The 19,600-nt window shown below is 47.6% G+C and overlaps 5 protein-coding genes across 5 annotated transcripts; 2 read left to right on the top strand and 3 right to left on the bottom strand.

Annotated features, from left to right (window-relative positions):
- Positions 1 to 266: 266 nt before the first annotated feature.
- On the bottom strand, positions 267 to 5,710 carry BDCG_00331 (uncharacterized protein). The gene is made up of 2 exons (XM_045415848.1): positions 5,083 to 5,710; positions 267 to 4,648 (listed from the first exon to the last, which is right to left on the bottom strand). The coding sequence occupies exons 1-2, from the start codon at positions 5,098 to 5,100 to the stop codon at positions 1,262 to 1,264; spliced, it is 3,405 nt and encodes a 1,134-aa protein (XP_045271703.1). The 5' UTR covers positions 5,101 to 5,710; the 3' UTR covers positions 267 to 1,261.
- Positions 5,711 to 7,657: 1,947 nt separating this feature from the next.
- BDCG_16098 (uncharacterized protein) lies at positions 7,658 to 8,304 on the bottom strand. The gene is made up of 2 exons (XM_045425363.1): positions 8,089 to 8,304; positions 7,658 to 7,924 (listed from the first exon to the last, which is right to left on the bottom strand). The coding sequence occupies exon 1, from the start codon at positions 8,263 to 8,265 to the stop codon at positions 8,113 to 8,115; it is 153 nt and encodes a 50-aa protein (XP_045279109.1). The 5' UTR covers positions 8,266 to 8,304; the 3' UTR covers positions 7,658 to 7,924; positions 8,089 to 8,112.
- A 1,943-nt stretch (positions 8,305 to 10,247) lies between these two features.
- On the top strand, positions 10,248 to 13,448 carry BDCG_00330 (ATP-binding cassette, subfamily F, member 3). The gene is made up of 8 exons (XM_045415847.1): positions 10,248 to 10,522; positions 10,657 to 11,382; positions 11,440 to 11,520; positions 11,589 to 11,892; positions 11,983 to 12,156; positions 12,227 to 12,313; positions 12,372 to 12,840; positions 12,942 to 13,448. The coding sequence occupies exons 1-8, from the start codon at positions 10,460 to 10,462 to the stop codon at positions 13,291 to 13,293; spliced, it is 2,256 nt and encodes a 751-aa protein (XP_045271702.1). The 5' UTR covers positions 10,248 to 10,459; the 3' UTR covers positions 13,294 to 13,448.
- A 105-nt stretch (positions 13,449 to 13,553) lies between these two features.
- On the top strand, positions 13,554 to 16,086 carry BDCG_00329 (MFS myo-inositol transporter). The gene is made up of 3 exons (XM_045415846.1): positions 13,554 to 13,938; positions 14,101 to 14,397; positions 14,455 to 16,086. Exons 1-3 carry the CDS (start codon positions 13,619 to 13,621, stop codon positions 15,635 to 15,637), a joined length of 1,800 nt encoding a protein of 599 aa, XP_045271701.1. The 5' UTR covers positions 13,554 to 13,618; the 3' UTR covers positions 15,638 to 16,086.
- Positions 16,087 to 16,355: 269 nt separating this feature from the next.
- Positions 16,356 to 19,370, bottom strand: BDCG_00328 (MFS transporter, DHA1 family, multidrug resistance protein; the record flags this gene model as incomplete). The annotated part of the gene is made up of 4 exons (XM_045415845.1): positions 18,086 to 19,370; positions 16,824 to 17,942; positions 16,622 to 16,700; positions 16,356 to 16,505 (listed from the first exon to the last, which is right to left on the bottom strand). Exons 1-4 carry the CDS (start codon positions 18,571 to 18,573, stop codon positions 16,356 to 16,358), a joined length of 1,836 nt encoding a protein of 611 aa, XP_045271700.1. The 5' UTR covers positions 18,574 to 19,370.
- Between the last annotated feature and the right edge of the window lie 230 nt (positions 19,371 to 19,600).

Below are 19,600 nucleotides of genomic sequence, written 5' to 3'. Positions count from 1 at the left end.
AAATTCCATTTCTCAGACAAGGGGAGAAAAACAAGAAGAGGCATCAGAGGATAGATAGATATTGATAGATATTAAACAAGAAAACCGCTCGAATCATTTCATTTGACTCTTTCTTTCTCTCTTTCTGGATTAAAACGAACAAAGTTATATATATAGAAAAAAAAACAAAAGTAGTAAAACCCGCCCCGTGTATTACAATAACCTCCCCTAACCCTAAATGAATGGGCCAAAATGGGGGGAGGGAGGGGAAAAAAAAAAAAAAAAAAAAAAAAAAAAAAAAAAAAAAAAAACCCAGCCAAAACTCAATAGATGTTTTATCGCACACTCGCAGGGGAAAGGAAAGAAAACGAAAGAAAAAGAAAATCTTCGAAGTAGCACCAACAGTAGTAAACCTACTAAGTAGGAACTCTACTATGTAGTTGGGTTTGAGGGTGGAAGAAATAAGCTGTGTGATGTGAAGAAAGGGAACATCTAAACCCTACAAAATATACCTGTCTACCCCATTTCAATCGGGACCTCCTTCATAAGGGTAGTCGATCGGATAAAAGAAACCGAAAAAAGAGAAAACGAAGATAACGGAAGGAAAGTTCCTCCGTACTCATATTACCGTGCGTCATACATCAAAAGATTAAAAAAGAAAAAGGCTTTTTTCCCGCGTTTTAATTGTCATCATCTTTCTTCGGTGTTTCTTCTGCAATTTCCTTGCTCTTATGGGCCGTGGTCTGACATGAAGAAAGCTATGTTTCAGTTAGGCTTTAGGACAAGACGAGAGAGAAATAATCAAGAGAAGAAAATCAACTAACATGACGAATAGAAGGGACGAGGAGGGAAAGAGAAAAAGGAGACAAGAAAACGAAACAAAAGCAGGAAGCACCAGGGGGGGCTCGGGGGGGAACGCCAAAAACATAACTTGCAAAGTGTGTATCCCCATGACAAATCCGTGAGAAGGAAAAGAAACGGAAAATGAAAACCCAGTGTACCCGTACAGAAAGAAATCCAACCAGGAGCGAGAAAGTAGGAATCCCTAAACGAGAAAGACCAAGAAACAAAAGATATTATTAAATAGGAAATTAATGAGTGACCAAACACAAGCTTGTCAGAAAGAAAACTTAAAAAAAAAAAAAAAGTAAAAGTAAACAAGGCTCAAAAAATTATTCATTCAGTGCATAGTAAGGGATTTGGGGAGTTCCCAAAACGTTGACTTCTTTCGTATTCATTCAAACAAACAAAACGTGACGTGACGTGAATTCTTTTAGGGGGTTCATACAACGGTCATCATTGTCATACGTTCACAGCCATCATTTTCATTCGGCGTTGTGCCAGCAGCGGCGGCAATACTCCGATATCCATTTGTGTGGTTTGATCGGGCCAAATCTGGAAGACAACAACTAGACTCAGCACCGCTGAGCGGCCGCGTAAACATTTGGCTAAATGGAGGGTCTTGAGGGTGACAATTGGTTTCAGCTTCGGAACCTACGCACACCCCCTCAGCCTTGCGGACAATTTCCTTGAGAGACCGCGTAACAACCCCCGCTCGAATAACAAGGTCCCGCAGTGACTGCGTGTCAAACGGTAGCTTTTGAGGCGGGTCTGTGCTGGATCCAAGGTACCCGGGATCTTGGAGACCGCGCTGCTGGTGTATCGTGTCGAGAACGAATTTGGCTTTCAATGAAGAGTCTGTTCTCGGTCGAGTAGGCGGGTTTACACTGGGATTCGGGTTTATCTTCTCAGAGAGCGGTGATCGGTGAGTATCATTACTCGTGCGGCCAGATTGGTCATTCGTTGGTCCATTAGAAAAGAAATCGTCATCTAAGTCTTCGACACTAAAAGCAGGTGATGGCAGTTGGTGCTGGGGGATATAGTTTCCCTCTTCTTCCTCGTCATCCTCTAGAGTAGCCAGACTAATAATGCCCTTAGCTTCCCTCCACAACTCGGCAGACGGGCCATCGAGAATATTTAGCGCACCAGCGCGGGCGTGAAGACGTTTGAGTTCCTCCACTAATAATGTTAATTCTTGAACATGCCCAAACTGGCCATGAACACTAGCTTGACGCTCCATGATGGCCTTAGGTACCCTCATGCCTTGGTTGGATGGCATTTGGTTTAACTGTATATCATTGCCTTTCGACCCATCTGGTTTATCGGAATCCTCGAACTCAAAGTCTCCATCCCAGTCCTCGCTCACACCTTTATTCCCCAAGCCCCACGTACCGAATTTCGGGCTGGATTGGTGAGGTTTCTTTGAGAGGGATGGCTCACGGGAAATTGGTACACTTTGGCTTCTAAGGTGCACAGCACTGGCACCACGGCGCGTCACAGTGCGACCCCCGCGTGTGTCAGGAGCTTGTTTGCCATGAACCGTTTTGGGGCGAGACTCTGAGCTCTGTACGTCTTTATCGCTGCGTTGTTGCTCTGACCAGTCGAAAAGCGAAAGTCGCGCTTCTCTACCAGATATTTCGTTAAGCGTAATCGATGAATGAGGTCGATCTATCCTTGGCCGAAGCACCATTAAACCTTGGAGAGGCGAAGGGTTAGAGTCCGATCCAGGATGGGATGGCAATTGTTGGTCCCCGTCGTCCATAGGTTCTATATCATCTAGACTAGTCCATTCAATTGGGCAATCATCGGCACTTTTGGCAGAAGCCAGCACTGAAAAATCGGGTTTCTGTATAGACTCTTTGGTGGGAAGTAAGATTGGGGGTTCAGTACTAGATAATGTGGGATTTTCGGGATTATTAAGGTCATCATCATCATCATCATCATCACGATGGAGTGCGCTTAATTGTGTCGAAACTGCGTCAGAAGTTAGGTTTTCAAGAACCTTGATTTTCTCGTTGGCAAGTTCCGATGGTGATGGCTGGTCAAATATCGTTTCGATACGTGGACCGCGGTGACCTGCAGGGTTGCCCATCCCAACATGCGTAGGAAACGAGTCAAAAACTGTATCGCTCTGGAAATCAGTCTCATCTTCTTCCCCAGAGCTGAATATTCGTGTGTCATTGTCCGAGCCAACCAAGGTAGAAGCTGGATCAGATGTAGCCGCAGAAAGTCTTTGGCTTTTGGGGCGACTGGAGAAGAAAGAAAATGTGTTTCCAGAAGGATTAGATGACTGTTCCCCAGACGATGACCTGGATCTGGAGTCTAAAGTTAGGTCACAGCAGATCGGTTCAGGGGAGAGCTCAGCACGAAGTTCTGAAAACTGAGGGCGTCGGCGGAGGCGAGATTTGGGGGAGTTGTTTTCTGAGTTTATCGTGTCAAGTTGGTGAGGAGTAAACTCTGTTTGTGAAGAAGATGATCGACGCCTGAACGGATCTGTGTTCGTGACTGGTTTTCTTTTCCGAAGCTTCGATGAGTTTACATTAAGCCCATCAAGTTTGACGGCTAGCTCGTCTAAGGGAGAACTAGCTTCTATGGTGCGTTCCTTGGAAAACGAAAACCCACGATGCCGACCCAGACTTTTCGTGGTTGAGAGTTTCCACGAACCTGGTGAAGTTCCGGTCTTTATTTCACTAACAGACAAGGACTGTCGCGGCTTCCGCTCACTTATTGGTATAGGCTGAGTAAAGGGATCAACAAGGGTGGTGTCATCGAAATTAATAGAAGCTCTAGTCTGTGGACGTTGAACTTTAGACATCCACGGTATATTATCCTCAGATCTATAAGTATGATTGGGGGTATCACGCGGTATGCAAGTTGCAAGAAGTAATGTAGGTGCGACACCAGGCTCGGGTACGAGTCGACGAGGGGAGCGAGCTCTATCTCTATGTCTCGCGGATGAACGTCGTCTAATCTCCGGGAAAGAAGGATATTCTGACCGGAAGTATGGTCTCCAGGTTCCATCTGCTCGGTCGAATGTTTCTGCGGGTGTTTGATTGGGAGAATGAAGAGGAGAATAGGGAGGCCCCAATTGCACGCGACTGTCAGTTGACGACCGTTGCCTCATATTTGCGAGTCTCTGGTGACTAGTTGCTGGCCGTCGTAGCAGTGGAGCGGGCGCTGCGACAGATCCCGATTGCGTCGCCTGTGATTGGGAATTTTTTAGGCCCCGCTGCGACCTCGGTCGTTTTACCAATTTATTGGGGGGTGGATGATCCGCACGGAAAGGAGAAGAGAAGAAGGGACTGGTGGACCCATTGAGAGATGGTGAGCCTGGCTGCGAACCTGACAGCTGACTGTCGTTTTGAGAAGAGGATATTATTGAGAGACGCTGTAACCAAGATGAAGATGGTCTTCCGGTAGGCGAAGATATTAGAGGATCATCTGTAGAGTGATCACCATGTCCAAGAGACAAAGGTGGGGGAGCCACATAAGTTCGACGACGAGGACGAGTCTTTGGAGCTTCTAGTGGTTTCTCATTCGCGGGATGCGCTGTATCTAGTCTGCCCGCTGAGAAATCGTCGACTTGCTTGGAAAGCAGAACATGGGAAGTGGCTGGCCTTCGGGTGCTGGGAGATGTACGAGTAGGCACTGTGTCGATCGGGGACGACGACACATCCAGTACACGGGCTAACGGGGAGGAATAGCTGTGTCGAAATATAGAACGTCGTCGCTTGGAAGGGGGCCGCGGTTGGGGTTGTGGTTGGCTCGCCTCGTTCCTGCCCAGGGCGAATCCCGTGGCGGCGATTCCAACTGTGCCAATTGCACAGAGCTATAGGGCGCGGCAACCGTTATCAGAAAGAAGTTTTAATATACGCGTGTATATGTATATATTTGGTGCATATTGATGCTACATATTGCGTGTAATTGGGGTGTATGCAGCAGGTTGTCCAGCAGTCGGTGGGGAAGAGATACATTGAAACATCAAGGGACAAACATCAAGGGACGGGGGGGGGGGGGGGGAAGAGGGGAGAGGGAGAAGGAGAGGGAGGGAGGGGGGAGAGGGGAGAGGGAAAAGGAAAGGGAGCGGGGGGGGGGGCGGTCAAGGTTCCACCACTCAGCAGCACCACCCAAAAACAACAACGCGGTCAACCACAAACAACAGCAATGGATGATATATATAGTAGGGCAGGCAGTCAAGGGTCAAAAATAGCAAAAGCGCGCGATTAGGGAGGGACACACCAAGGGGGGAAAACAGTAACTCACCGTTGACACATGTTCCATTTCTTCCCCTGATTACACGGGTGGGCGCACGCGGTCAAGCACGGAGAAGACGCCCAGCTGGCAGCCTCGTCGTCGTCGTCGGTCTGGGAGAACACAGATCCATCACATAATATCACATTGAGCGGGGGTAAGGTAATGTAGCTGGAGGAGACGCGGTAGGAGCAAGCGGCAAGTAAAATATAGAGAGAGTGGAGTGATTTGGTGATTGGCTACCCGGAAGTTTGTTGGGGCCGGGCGGGCGAGCGGTGATAGTGATAGCGACAGATACGGAGAGCTAAATGAGGTCAATGGGCAAGAGAACGGCAAAAAGGCAGCGAGGCACGAAAGGTGGTAGAGGAGAGAGTAGAGAGGAGAGGAGAGGAGAGGAGAGGAGAGGAAGATCCAGAAAAATAACAACGGTGGAAAGGGAGTGGCGACGAGCCGGAGGAAGAGAGTGGAGAGAGTTTGGTGGAGGGAGAAGGGAGACGGACGACAGCAGCTGAGCTGAGGCTGGATATCAACAGCTCCCGCTAAACTCGTCCTGGGCTAGGGGCGTGGGAACTGCTCCTTGATGCAAAAACAATAAACACATAAATTAATAATAATAAACAACACGCCAGATTAATCCCGCTGCAGACATACGGAGTACGGAGTAGTTACTATAATTGTTATTATTATTATTATTATTATTATTATTATTATTATTATTATTATTATTGACTATTGACTATTGACTATCTCCACTACCGTGTCCTTGGCTCAGGATAGTAACTACAGCCCCGAGTGGGAAGGCTGCTTTTTGCTGTCAGACAAGGTAACTATATAGTTAACTAGCCATAAGGTTGGAGCTTTAACTATAACTGCAAGGTAACTAAACTATGTATGTATCTACGGAGTAAGTTACTCCGCAGAGTACTACTGTACTGTACATCAACCCCATACAAGATTTGGAGTAAACCTATGATCATCTTTTTTTTTTTTTTTTTTTTTTTTTTTTTTTTTTTTTTGCTTCTACTATCATCAGTAATAGTTACAATACAGAGCAAGTGCTACTTAGTTACTGGGAGGCTGGGTGGGCGGGAAAATCAGTATCTAACCATCTCGTCCATCCCATCAAGCTATTTATTTTCTTTATTATATATAAAGTTAAGTTACCTCAACAGGCGTTATCCTTCCTTTTTCCCCTTTTCATCGTCGCCTTTTTTTCGGTTGATATATGCACACACCAGCTAGCCCATTAAATATATAGCTTCATAGTTACCGACTGTCTGTGATCATCACGTTTCAACCAGGAATAACCTTGGGAGGAATAACTATCGCAAGAATACTTTTCCGGGCGAACCATCTAGAGAACACGGTTAGGTGAGGGGCTCAATATATATAAGCAGCATACAGACAGGGCTTGTATCTACAAAATTACTCACACATATATATATATACATATATATACATATTCAACCGTTCAACTATCAATTGAGCGGTGGAGTTTCCTTTTGACATCTACAAAGAAAGCTAAATATTGAAACCCCGGGAATACTCTAATCAAAGTAAAAAGCGCAGACCGTTATTCAGTTAAAAAAAAATAAAAAATAATAAAAAATAAAATAAACTAAAAATAAAATCAAGGTAAAAATCAAGGTGAAATCAAGGTGAAATCAACTCGAAACCCCCCTTCTCCCCGCAGCTGCTTTCCAGGTTCCTGGCGGCACGAAACAGGATAAAATTTAAGACATGTCTACAGGCCGGAAAACTTACCAGCTGGACGTCGTCGTCGTTAGAGGCCCGTCCGTGAAGCAAGGTCAGCTCAACAACCGCTTCGAACTAAAAAAAATTTTCTTCTCCTTTCTTGAATTTTAGTTATCTGAGAATGGAGAATGTCAGGTTACATTTCCACTAACTTTTTTCAATTGTTTATATTATATTATTTTTATATTATTTTTATTTTTATTTTTATTTTTATTTATATTATATTATTTTTAGGTTCCAGACCTCGACCACTACCAGATCATCGCATCATTTTCCAGGTAATGACCATTACAGAGTATTATTATTATTTCCTGCCTTGAATATCCATCCTCGGAATTCATTTTCCAGGGATGTATCGTGGAGAAGGGGAGCGAAGGTCGATCCAGCTGAAGCTTGAGGGAGGGAAGAGAGAGAGAGGCAAATCTACACGAGCAAGAATCCAGAATCCATGGAAACAAAAACAACCTTGGAAGGAGGTCGCCGACTATTTCTACGAATCAACTACTCTCATTGCCGATCCGGAATAGTTAAATTAAAATACAATATCAAGGATTCGACATTTTTCGGGACGCAGTTTGACCACCGGCCAGGGAAACCTAACCACTAGCAAATGACCGGCGCCAGCCAGGGCAAGATAACCTGGAAGGGTTTTCAAGGATTTTCGCTCAAGGATTTTCGCTTTGTCTTTGTTTTTTTTTTTTTTCCTGGAAGCGCCGAAGAAAACCGCCCATAGGTTCAAACGCGGGCTCTCTATTGGAGCTTCCAGGCGCCCTCACTTTGAAAAAAGGGATGCTGAAACTCTTTAAGTTACCCCCCCCCCCCCCCCCCCGGGCGGAGGAAACGTACCCGAAAACTTGAATGGAATGGACCCCGTACTCCATAAACATACATTATTACTCGCAGACCATGATTCGACCGAAAAGTCGATCTGATTCTTTAAAGTTTGAGCGAGGGTGGAAAAGGCATTTTGAGGGGCATTTGTTTTTCTGAAGATGCTGAGCCGCCCTATTTTTGCATGGATCTATCTCGTTTCCGGCCTTTGGGCCAGCCAGCCAGTCGCGAAGCAAGGAACCCTGTCATGTCATGGCAATAATTGGTGCTACAAAAAGGCAGAAAGAGACGAATAATAATGAAACGAACGGGGTCAGCGCTGAACGAACCATGAGTGATTTGTTTGTTTGTTAGGACTCAGGAGGGAAAATGAAAAGGAATAATAGAGTGGACATGCAAGTAGATACAATATCTTTGAACTCATCATCATACATATTGGTTAGTTGCACCGGGCCCTCACTCTTGTCTGCATTCCGCCTGCGCTCGTGATATATATCGGTAGCAGGAGGACAATATGTCTCCGCTTGTTTGGCGTGCGATACATGCTGCCAGGGGGAGGGGGGGGGGGCGGCCCAGCAAAGGGTGTTTTGAGCTTTGAAGCATGGCCATCCGACTGCTAATGTCGGCGGGAAAACTGCTCCCGACGAATAACCTCCAGATCGTATTTTGCGTCCGCTCTGAGACTAGCACAGCATCAGTTCAGTTGGCAAAGCATAAACAGTAGTTAGTTAAGTACTCCGTAGTTAAAAGTGTGTATACCTCCTTCATTATTCATACATTCTTAGTAGCGTACACACTCTGCCTAAGTTACAGAGCACAGCGTGCACATCACGCTGTGCCTCGCTATCAAAATGTTAATTTAATGCTATGCTACAGCGTACGCCTGCGACCAACACGAAGCCCCTGACCGTGAGACAGCATCTGAGAATGTAACACCCACCTCAAAACTCCGCCTAAGTTACACCCTCAAAAAGGGGAAGAAAAAAAAAAAAAAACCTCCCATCCCGCCTCACCGGAACACTCTGTCACCTGTGACAAACAGGCAACCACTTTGGAATAATCAATGCCGCGCCAGGAAAAAAAACTTACTGCATCGAATTCTAACCATTCATCCCCTTTGAAATGAAGTAACAAAAGAGAACATTCTAAAACAGGCCAAAGGTTGGTTGTGCGCATGCGGGAATGGGGGCGGGGATGTATGGGAGGCGCGTAGAGAACAACAAATCCTCCGTCCCCCGGCTTTACTGCCCGCCCCGTATTCTGATAGACGTAGTTAACAACACATGGATGATAATATTAGATCACAGACAGACAGAGCAAACAATCTCGCCTTGCTCATGCAATGCACATGCTCTTTATTATTGCAGCTACTATTACATAGTTACACAGTTGCTTAGGGCATGCGGGACATAAGCATGTCATGCCTGCTGCTCAGCTGCCAAAACCAGGAACTCGTTTGCCTCTCTTAGTTAACTATATGTTACTAGATATTTAAGCACTTAGAAACAAAGGGAGGAAATACATACAATACCTATTCAATATGATGTTCATGTACATGTACATGTACTTCATGATGAGGTGAAAGGATGGGTAGTAATGAGCTTGGAATGATGGAATGTGTAACAGATCCCCCCTTCGCACTAAAATAACTGCCCCTTTCATCCCGTCAACTCGGTTGATACCTAGGTACTCATTGTAGCTTCCTAATAATATTAAATAAATAATCCGGGTGGCTAGTTAACTAGCTAGCTATCAATACTGGTAGGTAGTTTTAGTAGCTATATATGAGTTCGTACATATTTCCCTGCTAACTTCCCCTCTTGTGTCCAGGTTTAACTGGTAAGATTGGTTTATCTTGAGAGTACGCAGTATGTTCAATGAAGTTCAGTTTATTGATTTGTGATTGATTTTTTTCCACTTTTGTCGCAGCAATTTTTTGGTTCTACTAACTATCGATCTGAATCAAAGTCTTTTTTGAGGTATTTACGGGCGTTAAAATTGGATGAAAACAGGTTGCTGGTACGGGACTGATCAACAACGACTAGTTTATATTATTTTTGTCTTTTGGTTTGAGATTTTGGTTCATTGTCCCTGGTTCCTTATCCATTGACCTTGGTTATGTATCATCAAGAAGACCTGGTAGGTATTGGTGAGAATTGATAGCTGGCCGGTGTCCACCTATCTAACAATGTCAGACTTGAGTTTGATGCTTGAGGAGAAGTTATAAAAACAATTCACTGAGAGTAAAAAGGTCTGATCATCTGCTGAGAATTTGTTAATATATTGTATATTGAGGAATTCACCAGCATATTTAGGGAAGTTTGTGCTAGAATATAAAAAAGGAAGCACATGTTTTTCATTGGAGAATACTATCCTGTTTTGAAGTTTATCCTCATCAGATGTGTAGTTACACTTCAGAATAATAACTACTATTCAAACTGAAAATGAAAACCTTCAAAGCTGGCGCTGGTAATGTGTAGTAGATGTGCTCGTAGAGGCGTAGATGCTGGACTCTCCATTGCTTGCTGCTTGCTCTGCGATTAATCAGTAAATAGTGAATTAACTAGTTAACTAGTGTTGGCCACACTTAACAAAAAGATGTTAGCGGAAAACTCTAACATTGTGACGGGGAATCTCTCGCGACAGCAGCATCTCTCCAACAATTCCCCGCATCACCAAAATATCCCCCTGTTCTACCTGATGCGTAGTTAATCTAGTGCCAGGGCTAGATCTCATATCACGAGTGCTCGTTATAAGTATCCTTTGCCTCATTTATCTTGCCCCATTGTAACGCTTAACAGCCATGGAGGCGGAAATCCAGAAACGGATACCTGGCATCGATCATGTGATATCGGAATACTCAGTGGTAAGAACCCCTTTAGCTATTGCTACGCTAGGTATCGTATCTCTATTGTTGGGATATGCATTTCTGCGTGTTTGAATATATGCAAAAGCCTAGCCCAAACTCTTCTCGTATGGTTCCGCTAATCTCCACACCAGGGCTATTTAACACATGCATCCAAAGCTTACGTTGAGGATTCTGATCCAAATGGACCCTCGCCCTTGTCAGAAGCTGCAGAGACCATCTCAGCGCTACTCATATCAGCTTCTGGGGACTTCAGTCCCAAAAATGAAGAAGAAATTCAGAATCTGATCAAGAAATTCATCTCAACTCTCAGCGCCGCAAATGGCGTCGATGCCAAAGCCCATGTGCCATTTGCGGCCAAAAAGCTAGACCAGACCATCCATGTGGGCTCGCAGCGCAATATGTCATCGACCCTAGGCCTGGCTGGGGGCTCTGTTGACCTGGAATCTGCCAATACGCGAAAAGTGGAATCCCGCGTCGACAAGAAGAAGCTAGAAAAGGCAGAGGCCAAGATCCGCGCGAAGCAGGAGAGGAAAGAGATGAAGACGGTCGAGTATGAGGCGTCACGCTTGCTCAAAGAGCCGGAGTCTACACAGTCCTATGAAGAGTTCTACATGGCCGTTAACCCCTTGCAGTTGGGCGCCGATGCGTCGAAGAGCAAGGATGTCAAGGTCGACGGCTTCGATGTTGCTATCTCTGGCAAGCGGATTCTGACAGATGCGTCGTTGACGTTGGCATATGGGAGGCGCTATGGTTTGGTGGGCCAGAACGGTATCGGAAAGAGTACTCTGCTTCGTGCGCTGAGTCGGCGAGAAGTGCCTATTCCCACGCATATTTCTATTCTTCATGTTGAACAAGAGGTATTTGGGTTCTTTCAAAGTGTGATATCTTGGGTTTGACTGACTGTGCGCTTTTAGATTGCTGGTGACGATACTCCGGCATTGCAAGCTGTCCTGGATGCTGATGTTTGGCGGAAACACCTTCTGAAGGAACAAGATGTTTGTCCTGCTCTACGGATACTCTCTGAAGATGGTTTTGCAAATTACTGAACTAACCTTTCGTGCAGAGAACCTCAGCCGAGCTTGCGTCCATTGAGCAGGAGCGTTCATCCATGGCAGACACTTCGAAAGATGCTATGCGTCTCGACCAGGAGCGGGAGGCGCTCGACGTCACGCTCAGTGATATCCACAGCAAGCTAGCAGAAATGGAGTCGGATAAGGCAGAGCCTCGTGCCGCAAGTATCCTTGCCGGGTTGGGCTTTTCCCCAGAGCGGCAGCAGTTTGCCACAAAGACCTTTTCTGGAGGATGGCGTATGCGTCTCGCTTTAGCCCGTGCTCTATTCTGCGAGCCTGATCTTTTATTGCTCGACGGTCCGTCTTTTCTTCTACCCGGGTTCTTGTCCAAATTCCCATACTGATTACCTATGCACGGCACATGCTAATTCGATCCCCGGACTACAGAACCGTCTAACATGTTGGACGTCCCCTCCATTACGTTCTTGTCAAACTACCTCCAGACTTATCCAAGCACAGTCTTGGTTGTTTCTCACGATCGATCATTCCTCAACGAGGTCGCAACTGACATTATCCACCAACACGCGGAACGATTGGACTACTACAGAGGTGCTAATTTCGGTATGCTTTCTCTACCCAGGAACTTCGACAAGCGAGATATTCAGAAAAATATATGCTAATTACTCTGTAGAATCATTTTACGCTACCAAGGAAGAGCGAAGAAAGACTGCCAAACGCGAATATGAAAACCAAATGGCTCAAAGAGCTCATCTACAAGGTGCCTACACAATATTACCTAAATTAAGTAAATGTGTAGATTTACTAACATTCCACAGCTTTCATTGATAAATTCCGCTACAACGCCGCCAAGTCCTCGGAAGCGCAATCGAGAATCAAGAAACTCGAGCGCATGCCCGTTCTGGAACCGCCTGAGAACGAATACGTCGTCCACTTCAAATTCCCCGATGTCGAGAAGCTATCTCCGCCTATCGTTCAGATGTCAGAGGTCTGCTTCGGCTATACGAAGGACAGGCCACTTTTGACGAACGTCGACTTGGATGTGCAGCTAGATTCACGGATTGGTATTGTTGGGCCTAACGGCGCTGGTAAAACCACTGTGTTGAAATTGCTCATTGGCCAGTTGCAACCCACGTCAGGAGTCATATCCCAGCATCCTAGGCTCCGGATAGGGTTCTTCGCGCAGCACCATGTGGATGCACTGGATATGAATACCAGTGCCGTTGGGTTTATGGCAAAGAATTATCCTGGTCGAACTGATGAAGAGTACCGGCGACATCTTGGAGCGTAAGAAACCGAAACCCCCTTTTCCTTTTTGTTTAATCTATATGCACGCCTGCTTTCAAACGGTAAAGCTAATTATTTGTCTTTCTTTTGGAAAAATCTAGTTTTGGCATCACCGGCATGACCGGCCTTCAAAAGCTCGAACTTCTATCCGGGGGCCAAAAGTCCCGCGTTGCATTCGCATGTCTCTCGCTCACGAACCCGCACATCCTGGTTCTCGACGAACCGTCCAATCATCTTGACATCGAGGCAATGGATGCGCTATCTGATGCGTTGAGGAATTTCCAGGGCGGCGTGCTGATGGTCTCTCATGACGTGACGATGTTGCAGAATGTGTGCACAAGCCTATGGGTTTGTGATCATGGGACGGTGGAGAAGTTCCCTGGCGATGTCAAGGCGTATAAGAAGAGGATTACAGAACAGGCCAATGCGGCAGGGGTGGTTGCTGCGCATTAGACGACTTGATTACTCGTTATTGCGTATAGATGAGGCAAGGGACTTTGGTATGAATAGATACAGTAGTTCTTAGATATTAGTCTGAATGAAATAACTCTCATCGCAGTACTCTGTAGATTCAGATACGTATTATTATTACCCAGCAATGCTCAACAATATGGGCGGAACAGTACGGTATTGATGTATCACGAATACCCACCTGCACATGACGTCTTCCGCCAACCGAAACCCCATCTTGATTTAATATCTATCTATTATTAGTTAGATCTAGACACGGCTTCTTCTCAACCACAACAACACCAAGTTACACCATGACGCTCGCCATATGCCATCTGCTCACTCCCCCCACGCGATAGTAGACACTACTGCGGCGTCAGCACACGAGGATTTGGAACTACAAGACATGAATTCGTCTGCTGCTAATAACCCTGAAGCTCCGCTGCTAGACCACCGGGATGCAACTCCTCGCTCTCCGCCGCCTAGATACTCTGACCAGTTCGGAAATGAGGACGCAAGTAATAATAATGACAGTGGAAGACGGTCTCTGGGACAGGCGCCAGCGACTGCATCCGCAGGGTCTGGAGGCTGGTTTATCTGGGCACTAACATGTTCAGCGGGGATTAGCGGTTTGCTTTTCGGATATGAGTAAGAGCTTCCTTTTACTGTCCTTTTTATCCAGCTATAGCGATATTCCTTGTTGGAGGAAAGGGACTAGGTGGAAAATATAGGTCCACTCGTTTTCCAAATTCTACGCCCAAGGGGAAGCGTTATTGCTAACTATCCGTTACTCTCGATATCATGGAACAGCACTGGTGTTATCTCATCCACCCTGGTTTCGATCGGAACTGACCTTTCAGGTCGCTCGCTCACCACGCTTGACAAGAGTCTAATCACATCGTGCACTAGCCTATTTGCGTTGATAGTGAGCCCATTCGCGGGTGTTCTGGGGGATAAACTTGGCCGCAAACCCATCATACTCATCGCGGATGTTTTGTTTATCGTTGGGGCGCTATGGCAGGCCTCATCCCCCAGTGTCTGGAGTATGATAGTGGGCCGGAGCCTTATTGGATTGGGGGTTGGAGCGGCTAGTCTGATTACTCCTCTGTACGTTTAAATGACCTCATTCATATAGGCAGAAGCTAACGGAACCATGCGCAACAGGTACATATCAGAACTTTCACCACCTGATATCCGCGGCAGATTGGTAACCATCCTAAGCCTCTTTGTGACCGGCGGTCAAGTCGTCGCATACACTACCGGCTGGCTCTTATCAACCACCCACGCGGGCTGGAGGTGGATGGTCGGCCTCGGAGCCCTCCCGGCTATAATCCAGCTATCTATCCTTCTCTTCCTCCCGGAAACCCCGCGCTGGCTTGTCCGTGCCGACAAACAACGCGAAGCCCGTCGAGTCGTGCACAGAATCTACGGCTCCTCCAACCCTCGGATCCCAGACCAACTTGTCCGGGACATCGAGCGCGAACTCGTCGCGGAGGAGAATGCCACGGATGATCTTCTCAAATCCTTAAACCAAGAAGTGTCCGACAGCCACTGGCTCCGCCTGCCCCGTAGCTGGGCCGCCCTTTTTCAAATCGGCGGCAACCGCCGCGCCCTGACAATCGCCTGCATGCTCCAGTCCCTCCAACAACTCTGCGGCTTCAACTCCCTCATGTATTTCAGCGCCACCATCTTCTCGCTCCTGGCCTTCTCCTCGCCAACGCTAACCTCCCTCTCCGTCGCCGTGACAAACTTCCTCTTCACCCTCCTCGCCTTCTCGCTCATCGACCGCATCGGCCGCCGCCGCATCCTCCTCTCCTCCATCCCCATCATGACCACAGCCCTCCTCCTCTGTGGCCTCGCCTTCTCCATCTTCGACCCCGCCGCAGCCCGCGATGGCACACCGCCACAGGAACAACGCGGAGAACCAGGCGCAGCGCTCGCCCCGCTGGCTCCCCTGTTAATCCTCACGTCCCTCACGATCTACACCGCGGCCTACGCCTCCGGCATCGGCACGATCCCCTGGCAGCAATCCGAGCTGTTCCCGCTAGGCGTGCGCTCGCTCGGCTCCGCGCTTGCCACGGGGACGAACTGGGGGGCTAACTTTGTCGTCGGGCTCACGTTCCTGCCCATGATGGATTGGATATCGGCCCAGTGGACGTTTGTGATGTATGCGGCTATCTGTGCGGTGGGGTGGGGGTTCATTTGGATGATCTATCCGGAGATGAGCGGGTTGGGGTTGGAGGATGTTAGGGGGTTGCTTGTGGATGGGTGGGGGGTTAAGGAGAGTGTTGAGGGTTTTAAGAGGAGGAGGAGGGAGAGCGGGAGGAGGGAGGAGGGCTGCTCGTAGATTTCGTGGCTTATTAGGTAGGGTTATAGAGTTATAAGATATATGTAATGTACCACTTTGCAGGCTAATGGATAAGTATTCGTTAGCTCCCTTGGTATTGATAATGCTATCAGTGCTATGTATATCCTCAACCTAATAATTCAAAAAGTCTTTTCGCATCTGGATAAATCGGCTTAGATACATTGTTCGAAAAGAAAAAGTGGAAAAGAATAAAAAAAACAAAGCTGACATATTAAAAAGTATTACAACAATATTATACATGTATATATATATATATATATATATATAAAAGGGGTATCATCTCCAAACAAAAATGGCGCTGAGAAAAACCAAGAAAAAGAAAAGAAACAGAAACAGAAACAGATAGAGATCATTTTCTGTACATCCATTCATCTCCCGTAGTTGTAGATGGTTAGTTATGCGTCATTAGCGAAAATGGGGAATGTTTGCTTTTTTTTTTTTTTTTTTTTTTTTTTTTTTTTTTTTTTTTCGTTTCGTTCCCGTTGTCCTTTTCCTAGGGCGTTGGTAAAATCGATTCACAAGCCCAATTGAACAATTCCAAGGCTCGAATCCTCGCTTTTTCTTTTTGCTTTTTGTTTTTTGCTTTTGGTTTTTTTTTTTTTTTTCCTTCTTTCTTTTGACGGCATACCGATTATTTTATTCATTCGCCCATTCGCCCATTCGCCCATTCGATTCTGATTCCATTCATTTATCTCATTCATTCATCCTCCAGGAAGTGTTTTGTGGAAAACTTGCTGTGTGCGCGGATCCGCGCGCCGTAGATGTAGAATATGACGGGGATGGGGGCAAGTGCGAGGGCGATGCAGCCTAGGAGGGTGCCGGTCCAGTTTACGCCGAGGGCGGCGAACTGTTGGTTAGGATGTTAGTGGTGAGGTATTTTATATATATATATATATATGTGTGTGTGTGTGTGTGTGTGTATATATACATGTTAAGTGTGGGATTGAGTAGATGGATGCTTACCAGGCGTTCTGCGAATAGGGGGAATGCGGCTCCGGCGATGGAGCGGAGGAGAGTGTTTGCGGCGATGGCGGAGGCAGCACTATATAGTACGGAGATTTAGGGTTAGTCATTTCTTATCCAGTTGCAGACGGCACAGACTATTCGCTGAAAATTGGGGGAGAGGGATAAAAAACGATTAAAAATGGGGGTATAAAAAACGTACAAAAGTAAGTACGCATCAATGATATAGTTCAATGCCTGTAGGAAGATCACCAACAGACCGAACCCGGTCAACAAGCCCGATAACGTCGGTACGATCCAGTGGATATCAGCCGTGAAGCCAGACCACCCGAACCAAAACAGTCCTCCGGCGAACGAGAAGCCACCAGCAATGGCGGGCGGCAGGCGCCATTCCGGCACGGGCACGTCGCCATTCGCGGCTAGTTTCCGCGTATACCACGGCTGGGACAGGATGATCGTGAGGCCGCCGATGAGCTGGCCTATGATCATGCCGAAGTACGGCAGGCCGCCGACGCCGGGACTGAAGCCGTGGATGTTCTGGAAGACGATCGGGTACGCGGTCATGAAGAGGTAGAGGATGCCGTAGATGAAGGCGAGGTAGATGCTGAGGAGAAGCACGATGGGCTCGGTGACGAGGATCTTCAGCGGGCGGCTGAAGTTCTTCTCGAGCAGCTCGCGCAGGTCGATTTCGATCTCTTCCTGTTTGGCGTGGATGCCCCAGTTGCGCGTGCGCCGGCGCAGCTCGGCGGCTTTGTCCACGAGCACAACGGGCGGGTAGGTTTCTTCGAAGAAGACGCTGTCGAGGATAAAGGCGCTGGCGCCGAAGATGCCGGGGAGGTACTGGGTCCAGCGCCAGCCGAGGTGGCTGGTGACGATGAAGCCGCCTACGAAGGGGGCAAGCAGGGGTCCCGTGAAGACGGTCATGGAGAAGACGGTGATGGCGAGGCCGCGTAGGCGGCTGTCAAACATGTCTGAGAAGACGGCTGCGACGACGGCGAGGGGGCAGGCGCCGAAGAAGCCGCCGAAGAATCGGCACAGCATGATTGTCTGGAGATCCTTGGCGGCGCCGCCGGCGAATTGGAAGATGGTGAAGCCGAAAGTGGCGATGAGGAGCGGGAGGCGGCGGCCCTTGAGCTCGGAGAGCGGGGCCCAGACTAGCGGTCCGGTGGCGAAGCCGAGGACGTAGAGGGAGAGGCCTAGGATGGCGACTTGGGTAGATATGCCGTAGATGCGGGAGACGTCTGCGGTTGCGGTGGAGAAGAGACTGCTGGTGAAGGAGGAGATGATGGTGGTCCAGCCTAGGATTATGCCTGTAAAGACTCTGTGCGAGGTGGGAAAGGTTTAATGGAAAAGGGGGGGGGGGGGAATGGTTAGCCGATGTATATTGACATTGTATATATATCTATATAAATAATAAAGGACACCAAAGGAATGAGAGGGTAGAGATAGAGAGGCGGAACATACTTCTTCCTCATTAGCCAGTTTTGAGGGTGTAAAGGGTCGTCCGGTCCATCGAACTCGACGACATACTCCTCCCGCTCAGGTAGCAAGGGCGGGTAAGGCTTCCCCGCACCAAACGGCGGCAATGGCTTCCTGGGCGGGCGGGAGCGGAGGCCCGCGCCGACAGTGGCGGAATGCTGACTTCGCTGGGTAGCTATACGGCTGAGGGCAGTGGGATGCCGTTCGAGGTCACGCTGTGTCTGGACGCTGGCTATGCCATGGAGAGAATGTCTGCTGGAGGAGCTGTCTGAGCACGAACTGCCAGAACCAGCGGAAGAGGAGGAGGCAGCGGAGGAGATAGAAGCAAAGCTGGAGCGAGATCTTGAGCGAGATCTTGAGCGAGATCTTGAACGTCGGGGAGGGTCCTGGGATTCGGGAAGGGGGATATGTTGGCCGGCACTGGCAGCTGCGCGGAGCTCAGCCTTTTCAAGGTCCTTTGCAAGATCATCCATCCCGGCGGACAGACAGGAAAAGGGGGGGAGGAGAAGAGGGGAGTAGTTAAACAGAGGGGTTCCTCAATGGTTTTCCGGGGTGATCCTCAGGGTTAGGATCCTATACTAGCGAATACATATAAAGGATATTGTAATAATATGTGTATATATATTTTCCGAGTTGGAGCAACGATAAAAAGTTAAACTCTGAAGGAGAGAGGGAATTAATTTTGTTAGCTAATCTAGTTATCTAACCTCGGGGAAACCAAGATATATAAATAATAACCAAAAATGTAAAAATGTAGAAAAATAAAATAAAAAATAAAGAAAAAATAAGAAATATGTTAGTTTTGCCTTGACCGGCGCAATTGGGCGGGTCCAGCACGGCTATATAGAACGACATATAGATAGATACAAGGCTACCGACGGGAAGGGCAATTTGACACGCAAGGCGAAGATGGAAGAAGGAGAATATGACGGGACACTACACTAGGCTAGGACACTACTCGGCATCGGTAATTGATGGGGTGATGATGGGCGGGCAAAAAGAGTGCAAAGGTGGAAACCAAGATGCAACATCAAGCCAGTCAAGGCGGCAAGACACGAGAAGTCTGGACTCCGGAGCCCCAACGGCCAGCAGCACCGGCGCGGGAGGCAAAAAGAGGCGGCAAAAACTTCAAGCAAAAAGCCAGGAAAACGCCAGGATAGTTAGTTGGAAGTAGTCTTGAAGTAGTGACTCTAGTGAGGAGTAGTGAGGGACACCGTCGTTGGTTGGGGGGCATGAGATGAGGGCTTTGGGGGGGGGGGGGGGAGGAGAGTATTAAGAAATCACAGAAAGGTAGTCATGTAGGGGGCGTCTTTTTTGAGCTTATGATGGAGGTTTAGGTAGAGAGATGGTGTAGTTAAGTGCTTATAGTAATTAGTATGGTAATAAAATTAAGCCTCTTAGCGACACCACGGTGCCGTCGCTATGGAAAGGTCACGAGGTGGAAAAAGAGAAGAGTGGCATTCGATGTGGAATGTTGCAGTCCCCCCCCCACGAGCCTAC

Source organism: Blastomyces dermatitidis, assembly GCF_000003525.1.
Source record: "Blastomyces dermatitidis ER-3 genomic scaffold supercont1.1, whole genome shotgun sequence".
In the NCBI taxonomy this organism is placed as follows: domain Eukaryota; kingdom Fungi; phylum Ascomycota; class Eurotiomycetes; order Onygenales; family Ajellomycetaceae; genus Blastomyces; species Blastomyces dermatitidis.
The sequence above is the reverse complement of the archived record's forward strand: the minus strand, read 5'-3'. Positions and strand labels throughout refer to the sequence as shown.

Excerpts from the sequence above, each read along its gene's own strand:
- BDCG_00330 (XM_045415847.1), top strand. The coding sequence starts at position 10,460 with ATGGAGGCGGAAATCCAGAAACGGATACCTGGCATCGATCATGTGATA. Across the intron at positions 12,157-12,226 it reads CTACAGAGGTGCTAATTTCG|AATCATTTTACGCTACCAAG; the intron begins GTATGCTTTCTC and ends ATTACTCTGTAG. Across the intron at positions 12,841-12,941 it reads TACCGGCGACATCTTGGAGC|TTTTGGCATCACCGGCATGA; the intron begins GTAAGAAACCGA and ends GGAAAAATCTAG.
- BDCG_16098 (XM_045425363.1), bottom strand. The coding sequence starts at position 8,265 with ATGGCCATGCTTCAAAGCTCAAAACACCCTTTGCTGGGCCGCCCCCCC.
- BDCG_00329 (XM_045415846.1), top strand. The coding sequence starts at position 13,619 with ATGCCATCTGCTCACTCCCCCCACGCGATAGTAGACACTACTGCGGCG. Across the intron at positions 13,939-14,100 it reads GGTTTGCTTTTCGGATATGA|CACTGGTGTTATCTCATCCA; the intron begins GTAAGAGCTTCC and ends ATCATGGAACAG. Across the intron at positions 14,398-14,454 it reads GCTAGTCTGATTACTCCTCT|GTACATATCAGAACTTTCAC; the intron begins GTACGTTTAAAT and ends CATGCGCAACAG.